This window comes from Sinohyriopsis cumingii, unplaced genomic scaffold, assembly GCF_028554795.1.
Source record: "Sinohyriopsis cumingii isolate HCF-2022 unplaced genomic scaffold, ASM2855479v2 utg001339l, whole genome shotgun sequence".
In the NCBI taxonomy this organism is placed as follows: Eukaryota; Metazoa; Mollusca; class Bivalvia; order Unionida; family Unionidae; genus Sinohyriopsis; species Sinohyriopsis cumingii.
The window spans coordinates 816,637-840,117 of NW_028315985.1; the positions used below are offsets into that span (position 1 = coordinate 816,637).

The following is a 23,481-nucleotide window of genomic DNA, read 5'->3' on the forward strand; positions in this document are numbered from 1 at the left end:
TGCTGATGACAATGACATGTCATTAAGACATCGTAAGATGAAGTAATTATCACGTTACGACAACGACAGTCTTGATAACAGTTCAAATGGCAATTTTATACATGGGATGGGTTTTTTCTGCTATGTAATGGAAAAGGCCGAGGACATTCGAACTCCACTGAAATGAAGAGAAGAGAAATGTGGTGGAAACGATCCGAGAACCACACTAATATATGCAATGTACTGATTGGTTGGGCTCTGTCGAAAAAACTGACTGGTTCAATGTAAGCAAAACATCTATCCATCAAAACACCAGTCTAGCCAGATAAAAACTTAACTTCCTTCAAGACCACAAATGCAAAAGCACATAAGATAGTACTGCACCATTTCTGTGACCATCAGAACAAAAGAAGACTCACATTATTTCTGCTTTGAGACAGATTCACCATATATTCCGATCATAGTCTGACATGGAACGGAATTTGCCACTGTGCTTCATCATCTTAATCCTAAGCTATAATGTGAACATACTTGGTACGAAACACTCTTCTCTCTTTCTGTTTCTCTGTCTCTCTGTCTCACTGTCTGTCTGTCTGTCTCTGTCTGTCTCTCTCTCAGACTCTGTAAAATTATATACATTTTGTTCATTAGTAAATTAGCACAAAAGCAGATTTGATGTTCTGCTAAAACTAGCATACATATTCTCCAACTGAGATTAAAAATGAAAAGAAACAAAAGTGAAAGGCCTGTATGCAAATGTTCTCCTGATTAACTAACTGGCACGAGGCATCGATATGGTCTTAGTGAAACCTGTTCGTGTCTACCATGTACATGTGTCTGGTTATAGACACCGAGAAAACTGCATTCACCTTGGTGAAGCGCTGCATCCATTGCTTTATCTAGCTTCGTTTCCTATAGAATGCAGTCAACATAAGAGGTGTGACTTCAATTCAAAATAGTCTTAGGCTGTGATGTAGCATGAATTATTTGGAAGCAAGGTTGGATGAGAACATATATATATAATTGTGTGTACGTGTACACGAGATTCTTTCCCCACGTAAGACTTGCTCTACAACATGAATAACAGTACACGCGTTCCTTACAATTAGAGAGTGAATATTAACAGCCAATGTTTTAAAAACGATTGTCTCATTTTTAAGATCACCATAGTTTATCATATATTTGTTCTCTTGAATTTTGCAGAAGCGTCGTATGCTTACATTACTGTTAGTCCTACGAAGATTCGAATTGGAGTGAATTTGACAATGTCTTGCATATACAACGGCTCATTTACAGTTAATAGCATATTTTGGGAGAGAAATTCAGCAGGGTTAGACATCCGTTTCTTTGCCAACTGTATTCCTGCAAATATTCCAGATTCGACTGTTTACAATATGAATAGAACTACCTACAGTTGTGATCAAGTGAACAATATCTACAGCTTGACTTTGAATAACCTTGTTGCAGAGGATGATGGAAATTCATGGTCGTGTTCTCTGCGCTTAAGTGCAGGAAATTCAACGGACCCAGCCGTGTATATCATCAGGCTACCGTCCAGTAAGTATCCTATCAAATATGAAAAACAAATGGAAAGTACTTAAAGTTTGTAAACGAATTTTCCGTATTTATTGCTAAGTATTTATATAGTAGTGTTTCACGGTACCCCAACACAATTTTGCTATTTAGTGCCAGCCTGAGGTAAATTTCACAAGACAAAATATTTATCTCATCCATAAGATAGCTTTTTACTTTCCTAATATCTTAATGCAATCTTGCTGAATGCAATATTTTATATTTATCTTTTGATTATTTATGGCTTTGTTATTTAAACAATCTATCAACATTTATAATATTTGATCATGTTTAACTTCAGATTCTCTTATCTTTTTCCACATATCAGCAATACCTTACTTCACAGGCAAGACATGTCTTGTACTGGTGCAGCATTTAGTTCATCTTGAAAAAATTGCCGGTATCTTTTTTCATTTAAATAACACAAATATTTCTTATTTCATGTATCGTCACTTGTGTAGTCAAATTGCATAGTTTGATTCGTCTTATTGTCAAAAAAAAAATTCTACATAACAAAAATAACGATTTGTTATGTCATCAATTGGCTACATTCTATCTCTACATTGGATCTTGAGACTGAGATAACTTAATTCTATATTAGCATCGTAAAGACAGCTATACCATACTTGGTTCTGATAATGTGTTCTTGCTTCTTATGCTATTTGTGTAATTGCGCTTGGAGATTCAGGTATTCATAGTCATAAACACGTATTTTTATATTCATTCGCATCTCAAATTTTCTATCTATTTTCCGAAGACACACACACACACACACACACACACACACACACACACACACACACACATACATACATATATATATATATATATATATATATATATATATATATATATATATATATATATATATATATATATAGTTTAAAGACTTCCTTTTAGATTAAAGTCATTAGTTGCTCTTTTGTCCCAAGATGTGGCGAAGTTTGCATAGAACTTCACCCACAGATCTTGATTAAATTAAACTATTCTGTCTATTAGTTTCAATTTTAATTTAACAAACAATTTCACACTACACAGTGAAGGTTAAATATAATCTTTCCTTTTTAATATACACAATAGGGTAAACACTAGATGCTTTCTACCCTTTTTATCGCCTTTAAATGTCTTTTGCAATGAAGACGACTAAGACTCAGTATGAAGTAGATTTTAGTGTTAAAAGATAATCGTTAAAGCAGTTACACCAAAACTTTCATCATCTCTCCAGAGATTGTCCTTGATTGATTTTATTTTTTTATTTTTTATTGTGTTGGCCAATTTACACTTAATGACAGGCGTATGGTTGATGCATAAACAAACCATACTGACGGTTTGTTTTTAGGTACTAAATTGATGACATTGACCTTGACTTATGAAAATTAGCATGTATAATCATAATTCTGTTATTGAGAGCTCTACAACTGACATATAATCATGACATGCTCTATCATATATGTTTGGCATCATGCCGTTTTATCCTCTGTGTCCAGGTTAAATCAAGTGGGACATAAAATTGCTCTAATGAAACCTTACTTTCTTTCAAACTGTTTGGTGACATTTGAAGCACCTGCTCATTTTCCCGTCCATAGTGGCTGGTCTATTCTCTAAGAGAGCATTACATCCGGTTTTGGACCAGCGTACCTCAGGGTTAGAGGTGCGAGGAATGTCCAGCTCCTCGCAACTTGTAATAGTTATTTGTTGATTTCCACCGGTTGCGGCAAGGTCTTAGACCTGACTTTAATTTATGCTTTCCCAAGTCTTCCCTACCTCACCTCATTATTTAAGAGCAAGAGCAAGGTTATGCCGTTGGAACTCGAAAGGGGGAGTGTCTGTGATGAATATAACCTGACCAGCCCATGGCGTTTTATTTTGTTCCTTTTATTAACGAAAATGTACAGAAGGGTATAACATTTCAAGCTGACAGGGTCCTGTCTTAGCCTAGGTAGCAGAAAGGGTGCTCAAAGCAGACTCATGACTAATCTGGCCATGCTGGAAATACCAGGCTGACTTTCCTTCTGTTCACTGGATCTTCGCAAGCTGTGGGTAACAACCAGAGGGAAGCACTCTTAAACGAATAGGAAACAAGGCATGATGACAGGTGTAATTCGGTCATTCGGGAAGTGCTGGAGACAAATTTGGAAAGTAAATGATCATGGACTCCGGTTCCTAAATACGGGGCTAAACATCCAGCCTATCTGTAGCGCAACTTGCTAGAGCTGATATGATTGTGAAGGACTGTCGGGCCCCTAAGTCTGAGCATCACAGGCTCAAAGCTGACGCGTTGGCATTTTGTAATGCCACGGCATGTTGTGTCATAAAGGTATCGGAAGGGATGAAGATGACAGGAAGTTTTGCATCATATTGACAGCGCAACTTTGAAAGAGACTGAATGATCCCAACAATAATAAATAAGAACTATCTAAGTGATGGCCTATTTCCGGACCAGCTATACAGTTCATTACACATTGATGAGTTCGAGCAACTGGTCGCCCAAAGCAACGCCACCACACTAAGGCAAATTACAGAGTTCATGGGAGAGGAGTCTGGATGATATTTAGTATTGTGTTAGAAGATCTATGTTTGCCACATATTTGAGTTGACAGTTTCTTTCTAATATCAAAGTGCATTCCAACGAGATCCATCGTCAATGTGAAACCATTGACGATATCTGTCTTCTGTGGACTATTCAGTTGGCTCTACACTCAGCAGAAGATCATGTTGACCCACCAAGGCAGTAACGCAAGATCCTGCCAGATCTTAACTTGATGGATCAACTTTCCAATCAAGGTGAATTACATAAAGTTCGAGTGTCATAACCTGGAAAATGCCCTCAACGTCCAGCCATATGGTGCATGACTGGGTGGACAGGGCTGTTATTTACATTAATAATACGCCATGTTGTGTTTACTTGATCGAGGTGGACATAATCCGGATTATCACTGGCGTATTGTGCGTGGTGTCCATACCAGCTGAAGAAAAATCAAAAGATAAGGAATGAGCGAGTCAAGATACTTGACAGTTGTGGTCGGAGATGTTGACAGGAGTTTTGTAGTTTGAAGTTATTTAAGAAATGGGAGTTAGCTTACTTTCTCAAGCGTATATCTTCTATAAACCTCGATGAGATTGGTGACATCCATGCTCGAGATTGTGGTTGTCGGACTCAGAATAAATATGTTGTTACCAAGCGTCACCCGGGTCTGAACGGAATGGCTAAGGGCATTATGTATGTGTCATCAAGTACGTGCGGATTAATATAAGACAATTCATGTCGGCCATCTGCTACACAGATGAGAAAATTACAACAACGAAGTCTTTCAAAACATACATCCACACTGCTCCATGATCAGCGGCCTCCTTAGCTGCAACATGAAAGTGTTTAGGTGCGAATTGCTAAATAAAACAATTAGTTATTACTTGGATTTTATTGTCAGATGTCTCCCACTATCTGCCTAAATCATGCAATGCGCAGTTCATGTGCTCGCAGTAAAACGACCAAGGATTATAATTAACGTTGACGCAATGTTCTGAATTACCTGCTTCGTACACTCTAAACTTCACATTTTGTTTCTGGGGTTACGTATAAGAACTGACAATTACTAAACTCACATATATCGATTGTCATGCCACCAGTATTGTGTCGCCTTTGTACATATGTACTCTGTTGCTACCGGTGACTTCTCAATGGAACACATTGATAGTGCTCCTCTCCAACAATATTATTGGGACGGAGCTCCGAAAGCAGTGATTTAGTAAATTATGTCTATATATAGGCCTATCGGTATTATACCAGTTATTGAGCAAATAAAACGTTGTGGCTACATATCTTGTAAACCACCAGCCACACTCTGCCATATGGAACTTTAACTTATATTTCTAAGGGCTCTGTAATAAAAATTTAGAACATTGTAAACACTATGGCAGCTGCTGAAAATAATATGGATGTTGATTAGATACTATATGGGTTGTCTACAAACAATGCATCCCTACCCGCTACTGCGCTGGTGCATATTTACCATCTAATGGGAACCCTGTCGTAACCAAAGGACCAAGCGTGACATGTGGCCAGGCGGAGAAAGGACAGCGATCATCGTGCATAGGGTAATTTAGAGTACTTGAATCGTACACACTTGCCTTCCGGATCTTCAAGAACCAGCACTCACAGAAAATATTAATTTATGAGACTTCAAGAGCTCCTAGCAATGAATGGGTTCAATTTCTAATGGACATTGCCACAGTCGTATAAGGCAAACTAACACGACTCTTCGGTACTAGTCAAACTTGTACCATTCGTACTAGCGCTGCACTTGGTGGACACAAATGACTCTAAATTAAAATGTATGTTATATTATCGAACCAAGAACACTACAAACTCCCACATTTTATTTGATATGTAATTGCGGTGCTCAAAAACACTAGTCAAACAAACGTTTATATTCACGCACTCAAGTCTCTTACTGAAATTCTACGTGGTCATAAGCTATGCAAAAAAAGCGCTAAATTACTTCCTCCACGTCCCTTTTTCTTATTTTCTTCACTTTATTTAATCACCACCACAATGTTCTCAAATCCAATAAGTGACGGCAATACTGGTACTACATATCCAGGATGAATACATTTGACATTTGGCATGCTCTCCATCACACGAATGCCACAGTATCAATTTACTCACTGACTCATCCACGGTTCATTCTTATCTAACTGTAGCCATGCGCATTTCTCTTTTGTTCATGAAAACACTATTTATGAAAGTATAACATTGACTCCCAATCAATATGTTTAAGTATGCACATTTCATTAAATAGAGTTGAACAGATTTATATTAAAAAATGAAAAGCCCCATTCCCAAATTAGCGTTTTTTTTAAAAAGAGTGAACTGTTTTATAATCAAGCCGTGAAAGTTGGTAATTCCCACAAGAATGTTAAAATAAATGTGCAGAGATTTGGCGTATATTTACAGTTCAACCAATACTAAACAAAGATTTATACTTTATCAACGTGAGTATGCACAAAGTAATACAGGCTTCAAAATGTTTTCCGAAAAAATTTTAACTTGATAAATATCATAGTCAAACAATGTCAAACAATGTCACTATTTATGATGTACTATTTCACTTGACATAACCATCTCCCAAAGAAAGTTCGAATGTGTATTAGCTGAATATAACCATATTATACAGTGGCCATATGCAGAAAAAGTCAATGCAGGCCTAAGCTTATACAAATTTGAACACCCGATTATCTTGGCTTTTCGAAGAGGCAAGTGGAGGTGGGGACATGGCTGTCCTAACAACCTTATGCATTTCAGTCGTGTGCCGACAGAGCTGAAAGTAATTTCAAAACACCTTCTAATCGGCTAGTCGTTTGACTTGCACACCCAACTTAATTTTACCACGCTGCCACACACCTCCACTCTGGCTGACCAGAAACCCTTTAACCGTCTGGTACAAAATGCCAGTTTTGTTACTACATTATATACATTTTACAGGATGGTATGTTGTCTGCAGTTCATTTGTCCATTAGCAGAAGTTAATTTTAGGTACTTATAGATTACCTGGAGGACTGCCACAAATTTTACACATACACTTATCCCAGGATCAAGTTTGCCCATCATGAAAATTCAGTCTGTTGCACATCTAGTATGATAGCAACAGCGGTCATTTTACAAAACTTGTTATCTCTTTAATCATGGATGGATAGTCCTATAGAAATGGGGCTTTAACAGAACGACTTCTTTATCCTACGTGAAAATAATGCAAAGCTGATATCCAATATGACCACCATAACGGCCTCTTTTAAACTCCTGTTATTATTTTATTACTTTGTTTAGTACATCGAAAACGAAAATGGTGCCACTTGCTCGCCCAGTATGGCGGCCGCACTGGTCATCTTGATAATCTCTTGATTTTGGGCGCTACATAAAATAGTTATATTCATGTGGGAGTAATACAACAAGACTTCTTATGATATATAATTGATTCTAGCTGAAAATGGTGCTGCTCAGACAGCCAATATAACCACAAATATGGCATCGTGAAAATATTGTCCCTAGCAATTCTCACGAAAAAGTGGTCTTATCAGTATGGAATTTCCGCAGACATACTTCTTAAGACATCTAATTATTCTTAATTGAAATTAGTGGTAACCTGTCCTCAATATGGCCACAATAATGCGGTCTTGAAGATCTTTTTATTTATCACTATTCCTCCCAAGTAGAAAGCCACTTTGATATACCGAAGTCGAATATGTCCACACAGCAACTAATACGAAGATCTAATATCTGAGTGTTGCTTGAATACTATCAGAAATAATTTCATTACTCAGTACTAAATATAATAAATCTCGTCATCTTGAAATTTTGGAAATTCGTTTCTCCCAATAAAGTGTCAGTTACCTGTGGGAACTCTTTTTAGTATAGTTCATGGGTATCATACCAATAATTGGCGATATTCTCACAATTATATCTTCGGAATTATGTTTGTGTCTACGGGTCATTTATCAGAATATCGTCTGGGATGGTCCACTACTGTACCGTAAAGTATAAATTACCTACTGACATGAAATGTCATGCAAATTATAATTATTATTCTGACTGCAAGCACTGTAGAGTATGAACAATAGAAGTTAAAGTTAGCTAGTCAGAGAAGTGTAGTTTAAATTCCACTTCCAATTATTAAAATCTAACTTTCTACTTTTAGTTTTTGGTATGCAAACAATTATTTCTACAGTAATGAATTTGATGGGTGCATTTACTTGAACACCCCCGTGAGGCAACTCACAGCGACGATGTTTCATCTGCTTTATGTAACATGGAAGTTTTTGTGTTGATACACCAGCCGTACAAATTAGAAATACTGGCGTCAGTTTAGAAATAGAGGTAACATGCTTTTTTATTATTTTCCTGCATTATTTGACACACAGTTTACTGATTTATACATCTTTGTTTTCAGCTACAACGATACCAACTACAAATAGTAAGTGAACCTTTATTGTACAAACTCTCTCTATCGTTCGCTCTCTCTCGTTCGCGCGCACTCTCTCTCTCTCTCTCTCTCTCTCTCTCTCAGTACAGAACATTAATGTGTACTTATGGCAAATTTTGCTTCTCCCCTGATTTAAAAATTATATGGATATGTTCTGCCTATCCATTCCTGTCTCTTGGTGGCTGCCCATTTCTGTGTTAACCTTTCCTTTCCCGTATAATATACCCAGCTTAAGTTCTATACGGCCTATCTAAACCACTTTTACAAAGAAATGCTTCCAATGACCAAAAATATAAACCTATTACCTATGGGTTGAAAAGGTCGAACGTCAAGGACAATATAACTGAAAGAAGAAATATGGTTTTCACATAATAATGTTAGTCCTACATCGCAGACTGTGAACAACCTTTGTGAATGACCTGTGCCTTGGTAAATAAAGGTCAAAACTGAAACTCATTGTGTCGGACAGGACAAAACTGTTTTTTCCACAAAAACATTATTTATTCATCACAGACCTGGACGAAAATGTACAAATGGCCAAACCTCGTAGATGGTTTGCACATGTAAGAAAGACGCCTATGATGAGACAATCTGTAAAAGTTAATATCAACTGTGCATAACATAATATAATTGTTTTCTTTACAAAAATTGTACATCATGGGTTAGAATGAAAGCTATCGATTTGGATGCCAAAGGTTAGAGGGCACTGTTACCGTGATTAAAAAAAAAACTATATCTGCAAAACTAATTTCAGTTCTTAGCCATGTACCTGATCAATATATGTAGAGGTCATGCATTTAAACTGTGCATTTGAGGCAAAATGGTCAAGGTCACAATTATTGAGATTCAATGACAACATGGGTTTCGCAAATTAACTTGTTCTGATACAAGCTTCTTAACCATAATTTATTGATTTCTTGCAATTTGATGACAATAAAAGCTTCTACATTTTGGAGGGTATACATTTAACAAATCTGGCTAATCCTATACTAGTGAAGCTACAGAGGAGAAGTAGCGTTCCACAAATTATATACGTTTGCACACAGATATTACTTAGTCACATGATCAAACCAGATTCACAGTCAAAGATGAGCAATCAACTGTTCCAATTGAACGCAGAATCAACAGAATCTCAAACTCCGAGAAGTCAGTTAAATCTGGTCCACTAAAACAACAGCAAGATGGTCACATTGGTTATTCATGATTTAAACCAGGCACAACGATGATTAAAGAATCTACTAGATTTCCAAAAGTATCTGGCTACCATATCAAGCATTTTGATACATTGTGAAATGTATATATTACGGACACTAGACACCCTCAACAAGTCGCTCCAGGAACAGCTCTATGTAGTTCCTTACTCCCAAAACATTCATAAATATAGTTGATAACGTGATACAATGAATTTGCGGACTATGAAATAAGCATATTGTTGACATTAAACCTTTACTTAGAAAACCTGACCCAGTAGTTGTCTTCAGTGAACCTTTTTTAAGGAAAATGATACAGTCAATCTTAAACATTTCACAACGTACAGCAGCTATTCTATACATACTGAAAATGATGTTATAGAGGTGTACAACATCATACAGAGCCAACGTAATCTCATTACCACTTTGCATGCCACTGTATATACATATTTCAACATATTTCACTTTGTTCAATATATTTCCCTCCAAGCACTTTATTCCATTAATCTGATCTTGACAATCTCATTGAAGAGTTGCTGACGCATTTTTTTCTTGGTAACTTAAATGGTAAGGATATCAACGCGAGAGGGAAAAGGATAGAAGATTTTGTTTTAAAACACCATCGTTTGCTTTTGTAAAGATAGGCCTATATCGTCCTGCTTCCAGTCGTTAGATCTGACTGCGGTCTATCTCTTTTTTCTCTTGGAAAGTTGGGAAGGTGGTGCACAAATTTGTTGTATTGACGACTTTACAGTTTATTTTAGGAAGTAATATTCATAAATCCAAATGGTTTAGACAAAGGCGGAATCTGAACAAGGCAAATGAACGATTCATCTGCGAATCAAATCTGACAGATGATCGTTTTGACACTGAAGTTGATCAAATGCACGTATAAAAAATACACCAGCATGTTGGTCGGAATAGAATGCCAAACACGTTGGTGATTTATAAACGTGTCAGCAGACCATGGCTTGATGATGCATGCAAAGACGACATTGGGAATGGAAAAATATCCTTGAACATATAATTGCCAATCCAACAAACATGTGTGTTGTGATGTGATTTGAATTTTTAACGTAGCTTTAACAATGTTTCAGTCATATCGCTACGATGTCTGCAATGTGGCAGTTTATAGTGATGTCTATTACTGGGGCATCATGCCGCAGACATGTAGCATGATGTCCTACCCAGTCACATTATCCTGACACGGGGCCGACCAGTCCTAACACTAACCTCTTAATGCTGAGCGCCAAGCGAGGCAGCTGTTAGTACCGTTTTTGTAAGTCTTTGGTATGACTCGGCCGGGGATCGAACCCACGAACTCCCGCATCCGAGGCGGACGCTCTAACCACTAGGCCACCGGAGTCCAACAAACAAAACTCTGAATAAATATCGTATATAGTGAGCTAAGAACCTCTTCTATTAAGCCGTTATGGGACATAGTACAACAACTATTTGCAAGAATAAAGCAAGCTGTATAAGTCAGTTAAATATGTCTAATGAGATGATCACAACAGTACCAGACATCTCACATTTATCGGCTGCAGCATTTTCTAGAACGCATCACAAGATAACGATTCTGCATGATCAGAAACTTGAAAGTAAACGCTACACTAAATTTTATATATCTTAATGATGAAGACTGCAATAAAAGTTTCAATTTCATCTACTGACAAGACTCTCATGACACTTCAGTAGTACCAGATGGTACTCGCTATTAACGTCTGAAACTCTTACCTGAAGCAGCAGTACAACACAACGCAAGTCCTAGCAAAGCCATGGATCTCATATTAATTCTGTCAGGAAGGCTATTTACACTGCCACAATTAAGGCTACTGCAATCCAAGCAAAGCCACGGAAACTCCTTTGAATTTAATAGCACGTTATCTGTTGCTATTTAAAAACGTACCATTTCCGGTAGATAAGTTAACTTCCGTGTTATGACTGTGGTTTTAAAGTAAGTAACACCAAAGGAGCTAAAACCAACAAGTTTTGTAAAATTTCAGATATAATTAATTTCTCTAAAATGCAAAATTAAAAATTAAAATAACATCCATTATGGTGAATTAAATCCTAAATAGTCCTTAACGTTCGATTACAAATCCAAAGGTATTAAGTATTGCAAATGATTTCCATTGGTGCCTCTGAATGAAGTCCACTACAACATGCCGATGAGCCAATGATCTGTAATATCTTTAACGTGATAACAGTATCACAATGATGTAATCTGATATGTCTTTAAATGGATTCACATTATTTAGAAAATAGTTGTGTAATCCTGCAGTTACTGAGCATGTTGTAATTCTATCGAATAATTGAAATAAATCCATACATAAATCCTCTAAAATGAACACTACTAAAGGAGTCCACTAAGATTGGTGTCTAAGATCGGAATAATCAATTCTCAGGTAAACATCTCATATAAAATAAAACTACGACGCAATTTCAGAATAAGAATAAGGTTCAACTAATCATTTCTATAATATTTCAACTGTCATTAAGTTCAGGTCTTTTAGCAGCAAATCAACCAGAAATTCGGTCACCTGGTTTTCTTAGTGTTAGACCAATTAGATGAACTCAGATCCCATCCCATTTGATGAAAACTTCAGTATTATTAGTTATACATATATATATATGTGTGTGTGTGTGTGTGTGTGTGTGTGTGTGTGTGTGCGCGCGCGCGCGTGTGTGTGTCAGATCTGCGTAAGGGACTAACTGAAAAAACTGAAAATCCGGTTGGATTGACCGATCTTTGAATTAGTACAGGACTCCGATATGTGAGAACCGGTCACTGGTCATCTGAGCTCTTTCAATACGGATAAAAGGATATGGCGAGACCTTCTTTCTCTTTCCACGTTACCGTTGATACTGCATTTCGAATCAGCGTTCAGATAATGAAGGAGATTAAATATGTGCCTCGCCGTCAAATAACCCCATCAAATCCCAATAAAATGTGTGGATATCCAGCACAGAGAAGCGATTGTCCATTCTCCTGCATTCAGCCATACAATTCAGTGTCTGTTCCAAATGGTACAGAGGACGATCCTGCAGTTTCCATAATAACGTATACCGTTCTTATAATGGAGTTGTAAAGGAGGGAAAGGCAGACCTACTTCTCCAAAGACCGCGGGAAAGTTGAATCGTTCTCACGCACCTGTCTGTCTGCCACTAGGGACAATCCCTTCGCTCTCTGAGATTTTGTATGGACAAAGGTCACCCGTATCCACAGGTCTCATTTGCAGCAGACACGAGGAGCGACATCGTCCCTACTCGGCACATAGTCTGTCAGCGAAGATCTTCATATCCATGTAGCACGAGTCATTGCAACAACCCAGCTTAGAGATAACATGTAGTGTTTATTTTCAAGAAAGGCGCCGCAATGGCTCGTGTTGGAAGTTCATTCCTCCATTCCTAAGACAAAGGGGAAATCCGACACATCCAGAGAGCCTCTCCTGCAATGTGTCCCCTTTTATTTTGGACACCGTAGACGAAACCACTATTCAGGAAAGGAGCGTACTGCCTTCGGTTTCGAATCTTACTCTTCAAAAGTGCTACCATCAGTTGGTGCAATTAAGGAAAGAAATAGACTCCGTTTCTCAGATGGCGCAAGAGACAGTAATAATCGAACCATCTCCGGCTTTCCGCTCTCTTAATTTCATGATAACAAGAAAAGGAAAACAAAGTCTCCACCGAGTATCTCACTTACAGCCTTAAACGAGTTCCTGTTTAAGAAAGGTTTCAAGATCATGACCAGCCTCATACACGAATGTAATAAGAGCCGGCCAATATTCGATTTCCATTGATGAAGAGGATGTATACTTTCACATTCCTATCCTCCATCTTCACAGAAAGTACCTAGGTTTTGTTTGGACTGGTATGTCTTACAGTGTGAGCAGATATTCGACCCAGCCTCCATACCAAGTGTTTTTACCAGTGTCATGAGAGTAGTTGCTGTCAGCTTAAAATCTCATTGGGATCCCTATTTTGCAATATGTCTGCCATTGGTTGATCAACAATATGAGGATAGCGACCCTCAGATTAGGTCACTCTATTTGTTTTATATGGTAACCCGGCTGGGTCTTATAACCAATTTAGCGGAATCGAAGCTTAATCTATCTCAAGATTTCGCCATCTTGGAACGACTGTCTTCACAAAAGAGAGAACTCGTTCATGTCACGCGAAACAGAGTAGGCACTAGCGTGATCCTGTTGAAGGTACTGATAGCCATGACCATGTTGTCAGCTCGTATATTTTCTATCACTGCTGACTCTCCACTCAACAGGGACCTGATTCCCTTAGGCAGACTGCATATGCATTTCAGTTTCTCCTCCAAGCGAACTAGAAACCGCATAGATGACCTCTCAGTCATCAGAATAATCTAGGCCTGGATTTTGATTTTCATCTAATTACGTGGACAAATCGTGGTCGGTTTTTGTCCGGGGTCCCCATGGATGCTCCCAAATACTGGTCATCTCTGTTTGAAAATACATCAAATTCTGAATGTGGCGCTCGTCTGGATATTGTCGTGATCCCAAAATAATCTCTCCACTTCAAGAATTGAGAAATAAAGGCGTTCAGTGTTCTTAGCTCTTCGATCGTTTGCAATTGTTACAATAGGAAATGCATCAGTCCCTCTGAGTGCATTAGCTGATTTTCTTCTCTTACTTTTTTCACGAATGAAAATGTTCGATTTCTTTTATGAAGTATTCATATTGACAGCCCTTTTCAACACACTCCCATATTTAAAGGGTTAAACATTAATGCAGACATTCGTATATTAGACCCGATGAAAAGACGAATTGTATAATATTTCCTATAAGGGTATTGTCCCAAGAACAAAATTATACGGTGAAGAAAATATAAAGTGGGTGAAACACATAAGCATTTCTAAGTATACATTATAGTGGTAAGACATATAGTCAAATACATATGGTAGATTATACATAAATTTATTACAAAGTAAACTGCAAAATATTGCATAAGGTTGGTATTCACAATAGTACTTTCAACAAATCTTAAATAATAATTTTAAGTATTTTGGCATTTACATTGATAACGGAATTCTTCATCATTTTTGTCGCCGTCAATTGCATAATTTAATATACATGCCCTCTCGGCATTGTTTGTCTGCCTTTGACTAATGGGTAGGTATTTCGCTTGATGCAAATAAAGTATACAAGTAAACCGTCTGGTTCCGTTCTAGAACATACAAGTACTCTTTACATTCTGTAAGACTTTTTTAATTCCTATATGCCATTAAAGGTGTCGATCAATTTACTTCTTCCTTGCATTCTTGCAAGTCGTATTCCAATGTAACGTTTGTCTAAATTACACAATAAATGAATCGATATTACAAATGTTATGTCATATCCACGTGAAACTGAACCCATATTTATAAAGCAGCAGTCTGATAGAATTTGACCAAGATATTCTCGCTATCATCCAGTGTCTTTAACATCATGTAGCATTTTTAGGATATCTATCGCTAGGCATATGGAACAATTTACACCAATATTGTATACATATAATTCAATAGTCACCATACATAAAATAAAGTCCACACTCGCAAACTGGTCCCATGTTCATAGAATTGTCTTATAATAGACACGTTAACCAAATTGTTGATGCTATTTCTCTATAGATTTTCTGACAGAATATACACTAATCTGAAATGATTATAGGAGAATGGAGTTTCTGTCTTAAACCCTTTTTTCATCTACCACAAAATAGTAATAAAGAGAGACGTTAAATTATGTATTACTATATCTATTTTGGATTTGGTAAAATAGTTTGCCTCATCACATGAATTCTCTAAACTGTTATTCAGAACTTTGATCCAATATTTGTTTTCTTCTGCAGACATCTCTATATTAATTTCGCGGACTAAGACAAGTTTGATAAGATTCATTTATACCTATTTTCCTAAACTGGCTTTGGAGAGTGTATGTCCAGTTTTTCTAAATTGATGCATTCCAGCATATTTCCAGCATAATCTAATAATTTAGGACAATGTAAGCAGCATATTGGGACAGTGTTTAAGTAACAAACTTCATTACACAATGGGTAGCAATTCTAAAGCTTTTACATATACATTCTTTGCATTCTGATTACTCTTAAAGAGATGATAAAGTTTTGCGTCTAAATCTATATTATCCAGTGCCATTTTACTTTCATGGAATATTATCATTAAAATTATGATTGGTAAATTATCCGATTCAGTTCTCGTTGTAACAGTGAAGTGTTCAATATATGTACATAAATCTGAGGATAGTATTATATAATCTACTGGACTCCTTCCCCTGTTTGCAAGGCATCTAACATCTCCCTGTTCATCACCAACAACTCCACCGTTAAGAGAGTATACAATATACAGCATAATTGAAATAAATATTTGCTATTTAATTGATTCACCTCATTATCTCTAGATTTTATAGAAGTATCAATGTTTTCAGTCTTAAAATGACAAAATTGAGTGACGGAAAGAAATTTTAGCAATCATCAATTATTGTATCATTTATTCCAGTCAGTATATATAATACCAGTCAGTAACCAGTATATTTAATTTTGATTTTATTTTAAAATATCAGGCATATTCATGTGTAATCCTTCAATGCCATTAGAGGTCTTGTCAGCATATACACATGATACGAACCTAACAGATATATACGAATACAACCTGGTGTAACATTACATTAAATCTCAAATAATGGCCTCATTAGTAAGATTAAAGGTACAGTGCCCATAGTCAGTATAAACAAGTTTTACATTATTAAAAATTGCATTTTGCACGAGTGCTGCTACAATACCGCGGTCACTAGTTACTCGTTGGATTACTATGCACGTGTATCCGTGGAAAAGCAGTCATCACAAATTAAACAGGTTCCCATGTTCCTAATTCTTCCAGATTCCACAGCTAACTCTCGTTTCTTGTGTTTGCGATGCTTGTTTCGTCCTTAGTCTGGATTTGGTTTGATTCTTCCCTTCAGTGGAAGGTCAGATTATCTTCTTTGTTCATCCGGTTGCTTAGCAACTTAGCAAAAATCCAGCTTCCGTCGGTTACTCCATTCTTGACTGAGACGCCCGTGTCTAAGTGGTATTTAGGCTGCATCCTGATAAAGCATTACAAATATTGGACTTCAGAACTGTTTGTTGCCTGTGGGACAGGATAGGGTCTCGTCATGCGTTTGAGTGTATTTTCGGTCCTGAAAAGAGCAATGTCAACAAATAATTATTATATCATTAAAATTATTCCCCCTACAAGAAACTGTATTCTTTCATGGTTTAGTCATGCTCAAAATTAGTTGTGTTCCAATGACATATGCTGTCATGTACACTATTGATTAATGACATCAAATGCTGTCTACAGTCTCCACTCAGACCGCAATCAGAGAGAATGAATAAAGTTTAAAAATCTATTAATTTCGAGAATAAAATGAAATAATAGACTTTGAAAAATTATAATATTCATCATGCTGTCTTGAATATGCATCATAAAGTGAACATAAAATATAAAATTGTCAAAATATAAATCAATAATTAAAATACACACCTAAGCTGCAATGACAGAGAGAGGGTATAGTTTTAAGTCAATTAAGCTAATAGTGCGCAATGACAGTCTTTAAAACTTGCTTGCTTTTATTGCGATGTAGTGTATATGAATAAGTAAAGAAAATGTCAAATTGCAAAATGACAAAATAAAAGACGCTCACAAAGCTTTAAATTTCTCAAATATTGCTCTGTGGATGGAATTCGCGAATTACTACTCGTAGCATAGGCCTTCATTTTCAGTTTGCCATAATGGGCAATATTCTTCAGGTCTAAATTTGCAAAACGTTCTAATTCTTACACAGTCTCAATATGTTCCAGAAAATGTGGTAATGTTAGGTTGGACTGCCGGAATGGATGGTATCATCAATTCATTTGTTTACCTTTAGTAAATAATGGATGCATTTCCCGTTAATAAAAACATACCACTAAAGATAATGTCTCCATATCCTGCCCTGCTTTCAAGTAGTAAAATATTGAGGTAGACTAGTCGTTTTAAAATATCATCACTCTACTTACCCAAGATGTATGTGCAAACCATAATACAGTATTTATGAGTTTGAGAAAGACACACAAAGATTATGTAAACCTAACCCTAAATCGTTAAATATTAACACATTAAAAACCGGATGGGAAAGAGGAACAAGGGGATGCATATGGCTCTCTGAGGCGGGAGGAGAGAGAAAATGGAGTAAATCACAATTTGAAGGACAGCCACAGCCATACAGTAAACCGTTGAGAAATTTTTTTTTTAAGAACTATTAGCTGTAGTGTAGGGTAAAGGGTCCACAGGATATCATTAAACAAAACAGGGACATTAATAAAGTGTCCTCTATTTAACCACCAATAGTACTTCATCACACCGTTCTTACATACAACATGGTATTCTGGTCATGCATATTCTGTTCTCCATATTACAGGTTCTGCCTGAGTTGCCACACGGAATCAGTAATCACAGCTTCTATCGTTTATGGTTTGTGTGCATGTCATTTTGTCGAGAACTATTGCAGGTAGAGTCATCATTGCTGTTATTCTGGTATTTCAGGGAGGGTATGACATCCACCTGTTAACTTCAGGTCACTGTGAACTATATTTCATGGTCCAATGGCAACCTTTGCTTTACCTCAATATTCCAGACACTGTTATCTGCATATTCATGGTATTTATGCATTATACCTCCAGTGACCTCGTTTGTAGTTTTGTATTTGCTTCAATTGCTTTGAAACATTTTTCATGAAGTCCAATGTTTTAAAGGTGCATCAGATTGTTTATGCTAAAAACTAAAGTTTTTAAATCTGGCGATGCCACAATTCTTTGTTTCCAGGTTCTCTCAGCTAATTACATCACAATTACCTGTTTAAACTCTCGAGACTATAGTTAGTATCCGATTTTAACTAAACTTGATGTATGTACTTAAATCATCGTGATCTTGGAAACAATGAGCAAGTTTCAAATGTATTAATAAGGTGACCTAACTTGATTTTGATAAAACTCAGAATTTGGACTTATATCATTAAGAAATTCGCCTGACTTCACAACGAGTAAATTCAACTCTTATCAATTTGGTGATATTGCCATATCTTTATTTGATATCGATGAGACTTTGTTTTCGGGCTTATATCATCACGACTTCAAACACGTTTAATAATGAGTGATATCGACCCATAATAATAATTAATTTTGTATCAGAGTGGCAAAGCTTACCACTCTAGTGGCAATATTTTCTGATCTAATTTTGATCCAGCATGGAATATAGGCAGGTGCATTGAGAGCACAGTGTGTAATGTGTATTTACTGTGCATTGTTTGTTAATTTGTGTTTTGTTCTGTTTTGTTTTTAAATATTATAGGCTGTGTATAATGAAACAGTGTATCTAGTTACTAACATTGTCCAAAACCAGTGTCACGTTTGGTAAACAATTTTTACTTTTTCTCAGACGTAGAATGATTGTTTATCTGAGTCAAGGACATTGCATTTTATATAGCTAGACTTTCTTATATTGGTCACGTGATTTATGGTAACAATCTTCTGCTAAAATAATATTCTTTTGACACCATCTGGGGATTTGTTTTGCGTCTTAGTTTGTGATATTACTGTTGCATTTCTGTCATCGTGCTGTAAGATCTATCAGAATCAATTTCTATTATGTTCCTTTGGGCTGGAAATTATTTCTTCAGATTATTAAATTCAGTCATTATTTCTCTGGAAATACAAAAATACTCTGATACCATTCTTGGAAACAGACTTAACTTTTTACCGAAATACAAAAAAAAGGGGATATTTTCTCTAATTGTATTATTGTGATACAACAAAAGACTTGGCACATTATTAGCATACGGGTCATCACAGACACGTCAACACTCAAAACAATGGGCTTAAATGAGATACCTACTAACGTTTGTACAGAACTTTTACTTATTTGGTCTTGTATCTGTAATTCTAGGATTATTTTGGGATTTAATTCGCAATACCGCAAGTTCTTTGCTAATTTTCTCTTTGTGTTTTAGGGAAATAAATTATTTCTTGAATTTTACAAAGTTTGTTGCTTTTAACTCTTTTCTGTATCTTATTTTAAGAGCATATACAGGAGTGTTCAGTAAAGAGCAATATATACACATATTTATTATGTGAACTTAAGTTGTAGTTCTCATTAATTGTATGAACAGATTAGTCAAAATATATTTAAAACATCAAGACACTGGATGAATGGAATTATGACTGAGATCCATGCATATTGATTAGGTGATAATGCCTATGATTTTTTGAGCTTATATCTGTTGAGAGGCAATAGTTGTGACCTGTATTTAATCAGGCTTTGTTAACAGACTAGTATTATATGCTCATTTATTTCTCCGTTAACTTTACATTGTCATAATCGTGCAGTATATAGCGATACTACACTTACGTTCACTTCATATTGCACTCACATGCACGACACGTGTGCCCAACAGTGCATTGGAACTACTTTGTAAACAAATCATGTACATTCACGTAGCAGAGGCCTTATTTTTAGTTGACTAAATTTGTTCCTTAATGATCTAAAGCAGATATTTCGTGGCCTGCAATACACCAACTGCTTTGCTACATTCCACATTAACATTTTTTGACACAATGTTTTGGATTTAAGCTAGCGATAGACTCCATGAAGTCATAAAATTACTGGGTCCCTACAAATAATGTGCAAGTGACAAGGCGTTAATTGTCTTCTTTAGCTGGTAATAAGAATGGCAAAAAAAATATGGTTACAGTTTTACATGCTAAATGTCCTCAAAATGTACTTTCTTAGTTGTGCAAATCTGAATTACATGAGCCATGTCATGGGTTCTCAAGCTTTGTTATATATTTTGAAATTATACTGTAATTTCGACTACCGCTTTCAAAATGAAAAATACATTATATTCCACAGCGTTGTGTTGAGAATTGCAATTGAAAGACTTCATATTTTCCCCACATTATGGTTTCATAAAGTTTTGGAAATAGTTTATATACGTTATATGTTCTTAGGGCACTGAAACAACCTGCTGAATACAATCGACAGGTGCTATGTAAGCCAACTGAGAGGAATTTGGCCACTTGGGCTTCTTGTTGCAAAACTAATATTCAGAGAAAACATAGTGATTGCTCAGTAACTGGTTTCATTGTTAACTGGTGCAGTACCTCTACAAATTATCAAAACAATGCACCAAATAATTTCAGCCAACCAAAGTTGATGATATGTCAAACCTGTTTCTCTCATTTACAGTCACATTCTTAATTTAGCGAAGAAAAGCAATTGAAGTTCACTCTTTTGCAGACGTTCGAATGTGTTGCTTTTCTCTTTGCTCAACATCGTAGCTTCTTTCCGTCAAACTGAAAAAGGTTGCAAGAATAAACCTGTTTGTAAAATTAAGTTAGCATCTCTATACGTCTTCAAAGTAATAAACTGAACTTCAATTTCTTTCAGCAGCTACACCAATTTCCATGACAAGAACAACCACAACAATATATACAAAACACACTGAAATTGGAACAACCCAAAGCATAGCAACGACCACATCACCTACCCTGCAAGTTATAGTAATTATTGTCGTCAGTGTTGGTGGTTTCCTGTCCATTCTTCTAATCCTCATCATCTGCTGCTGCTGCAAGTGTTGCTGGTTCTACCGCTGCAGAAAGGAAGAAAATACAAATAAATATGAGGCAAATGATAACAGAAATGCTAACAATCATAGCAAAGATAAAGATGGAACCCCAAATGTAACATATGCCCTGTCAAATGCACCAAGAGTAGCATGTAACTCTAACGAGTTCAAACAAGCACGTCCTAATCCAAATATGACTGACTTCTAGCGAGAAATGAAGGTGCAGAACCTGGGCATAACAGTGCAGCTTTAAATGCATCAGTTTAGTCAAGTGCCCATGCAGCACGTCAAAAAGTTACTTCCAACCATGATATGAAGGATGAGTCTGTTCCAAATAATTAATGTTAAAGAATAAAATAAATAGCAAATTAGAGACAACTATAAATATGATCATGTCAGTATCATTAAACAAATTCCAGTATTATCGGCAATTAGTTATATTGAATTTGTTTTACCCGTGTTTGAAGAAGCCTTACTTTGCTAGGCATATGATGGTTAATGAGGTGCATGGTAAATGTTGGGTCTCTGGTTGGTGATGTCTTAATGTCTCATTGATCATTTAAGTGTTAAGTAAATATTGATGTTTGTCTATTGAAATGTGTTGATCAACTCTGCCAAAAAATATGATCATAACTTTTAGCGTTCACCTTTTCGTAACCCAGTCATTATATTAGTACAAATCACGATAATCTTGCAGACAGCTTATTGTAAATAAAGGTATTTTTAATTGATTAATCAACGTATGAGGTAATTAGCGGATACGTTATACATATGAAAATTTCTTCTCTCTTCCTATAATTAGATACGTAACTCTCTATTACTTTCTGTCATAATTTAAACAAAACTATTTCTTACAGGTAGTGCTTTGATTATTTCTCATCTTAAATGTATGACAGTAGTTGGCATGGATGTCATGTTAAATAATGCATCTTATATTTGGCAATATGATAGCAATTACCGTCGATATAAACAAACAATATAAACCAAATAACTTTTGAGAATTTACATGTATTGGTCATATTATTGAGTGGCTAAAATATATCCTTGCGATCAAATCACAACGAATAGTTCTAACACTAACCTCTTGATGATAAACATCATGCGAGGCAGGTGTTAGTGCCATTTTTATTACTCTCTGTATGAACCGTCTGCGATTAGAACCCACGACGTCTCGCATGCAAATTATTTAGAATATTCAAGTTAATAATTTTCTCTGGATATATAAAGTGCTCGGAAAATAACATTCTTGGAAATAGAGACTTGAATTTATTGTGCAACTTCAAATAAGGATATATTATTTGATTGTTTTATTGTGATCCAGCAAAAGACTATAGGCACAATACTATCAATACACGGGTCACCAGAGGCACATCAACACTTCCAGCGTCGGATTTAATTTTGATTTCCACTTAAGGTGGTTCAGAACTTTAATAATTATAATTTGTGTCTGTAAGTACATCATTATAAGGGATTTAATTCGCTAAACCGTAAGTTCAAATTCTTTTACATTTTCACATTTTATTCTAGGGAAATAAATTATATGTTCAGTTTTACATAGTTTGTTGATTCTACTCTTTCATATTACTTCTTTTGAGACCATATAATATATACCATAGAATATATATATATATATATATATATATATATATATATATATACATATATATATATATATATATATATATATATATATATATATATATATATATGTGTGTGTGTGTGTGTGTGTGTGTGTGTGTGTGAAAAAGATGTATCAAATATTATCATTTTTACATTACATGACAACATCTGCAAATTATGTTTATAAGTTAGCACACGATCAAATTAAGTCGGAATAAACTCACAATAATGCCTCAGTATTATTTGTTTCGCAGTCCCAAAGACCACGGTTTCTGACATGGCTCTCGTTTATTAGTTGCCAGTCAACGCTTGATTGATTGCAAAGAATATACAGTACTTATGTCTGATAATACTTTGATTGATGTGGTAATCAAGACATCAGATGGAGTATCTTAATGAGTTGATCTTATTGAGAAACACATGAATACTCTAGAGGACATATTTTATGTTTACATAATTTGATCTGATTCGTTTTGT

At 35.9% G+C, this 23,481-nt stretch overlaps 2 protein-coding genes across 2 annotated transcripts in view; both read left to right on the forward strand.

The window, feature by feature from the left end:
- The window catches only part of LOC149772614 (uncharacterized), a 419,962-nt gene that overhangs the window by 206,778 nt on the left and 189,703 nt on the right, over positions 1-23,481 (forward strand). The gene's annotated exons all lie outside the window — the stretch shown is intronic.
- On the forward strand, positions 150-22,941 carry LOC149772620 (uncharacterized). The gene is made up of 4 exons (XM_089947553.1): positions 150-513; positions 1,183-1,536; positions 8,496-8,519; positions 21,207-22,941. The coding sequence occupies exons 1-4, from the start codon at positions 450-452 to the stop codon at positions 21,590-21,592; spliced, it is 828 nt and encodes a 275-aa protein (XP_089803679.1). The 5' UTR covers positions 150-449; the 3' UTR covers positions 21,593-22,941.

Bases quoted from the DNA above. Each gene is read 5' to 3' on its own strand.
- LOC149772620 (XM_089947553.1), top strand. From the start codon at position 450: ATGGAACGGAATTTGCCACTGTGCTTCATCATCTTAATCCTAAGCTAT. The intron at 1,537-8,495 runs GTAAGTATCCTA...CTTTGTTTTCAG, and splicing joins TATCATCAGGCTACCGTCCA to CTACAACGATACCAACTACA. The intron at 8,520-21,206 runs GTAAGTGAACCT...AATTTCTTTCAG, and splicing joins AACGATACCAACTACAAATA to CAGCTACACCAATTTCCATG.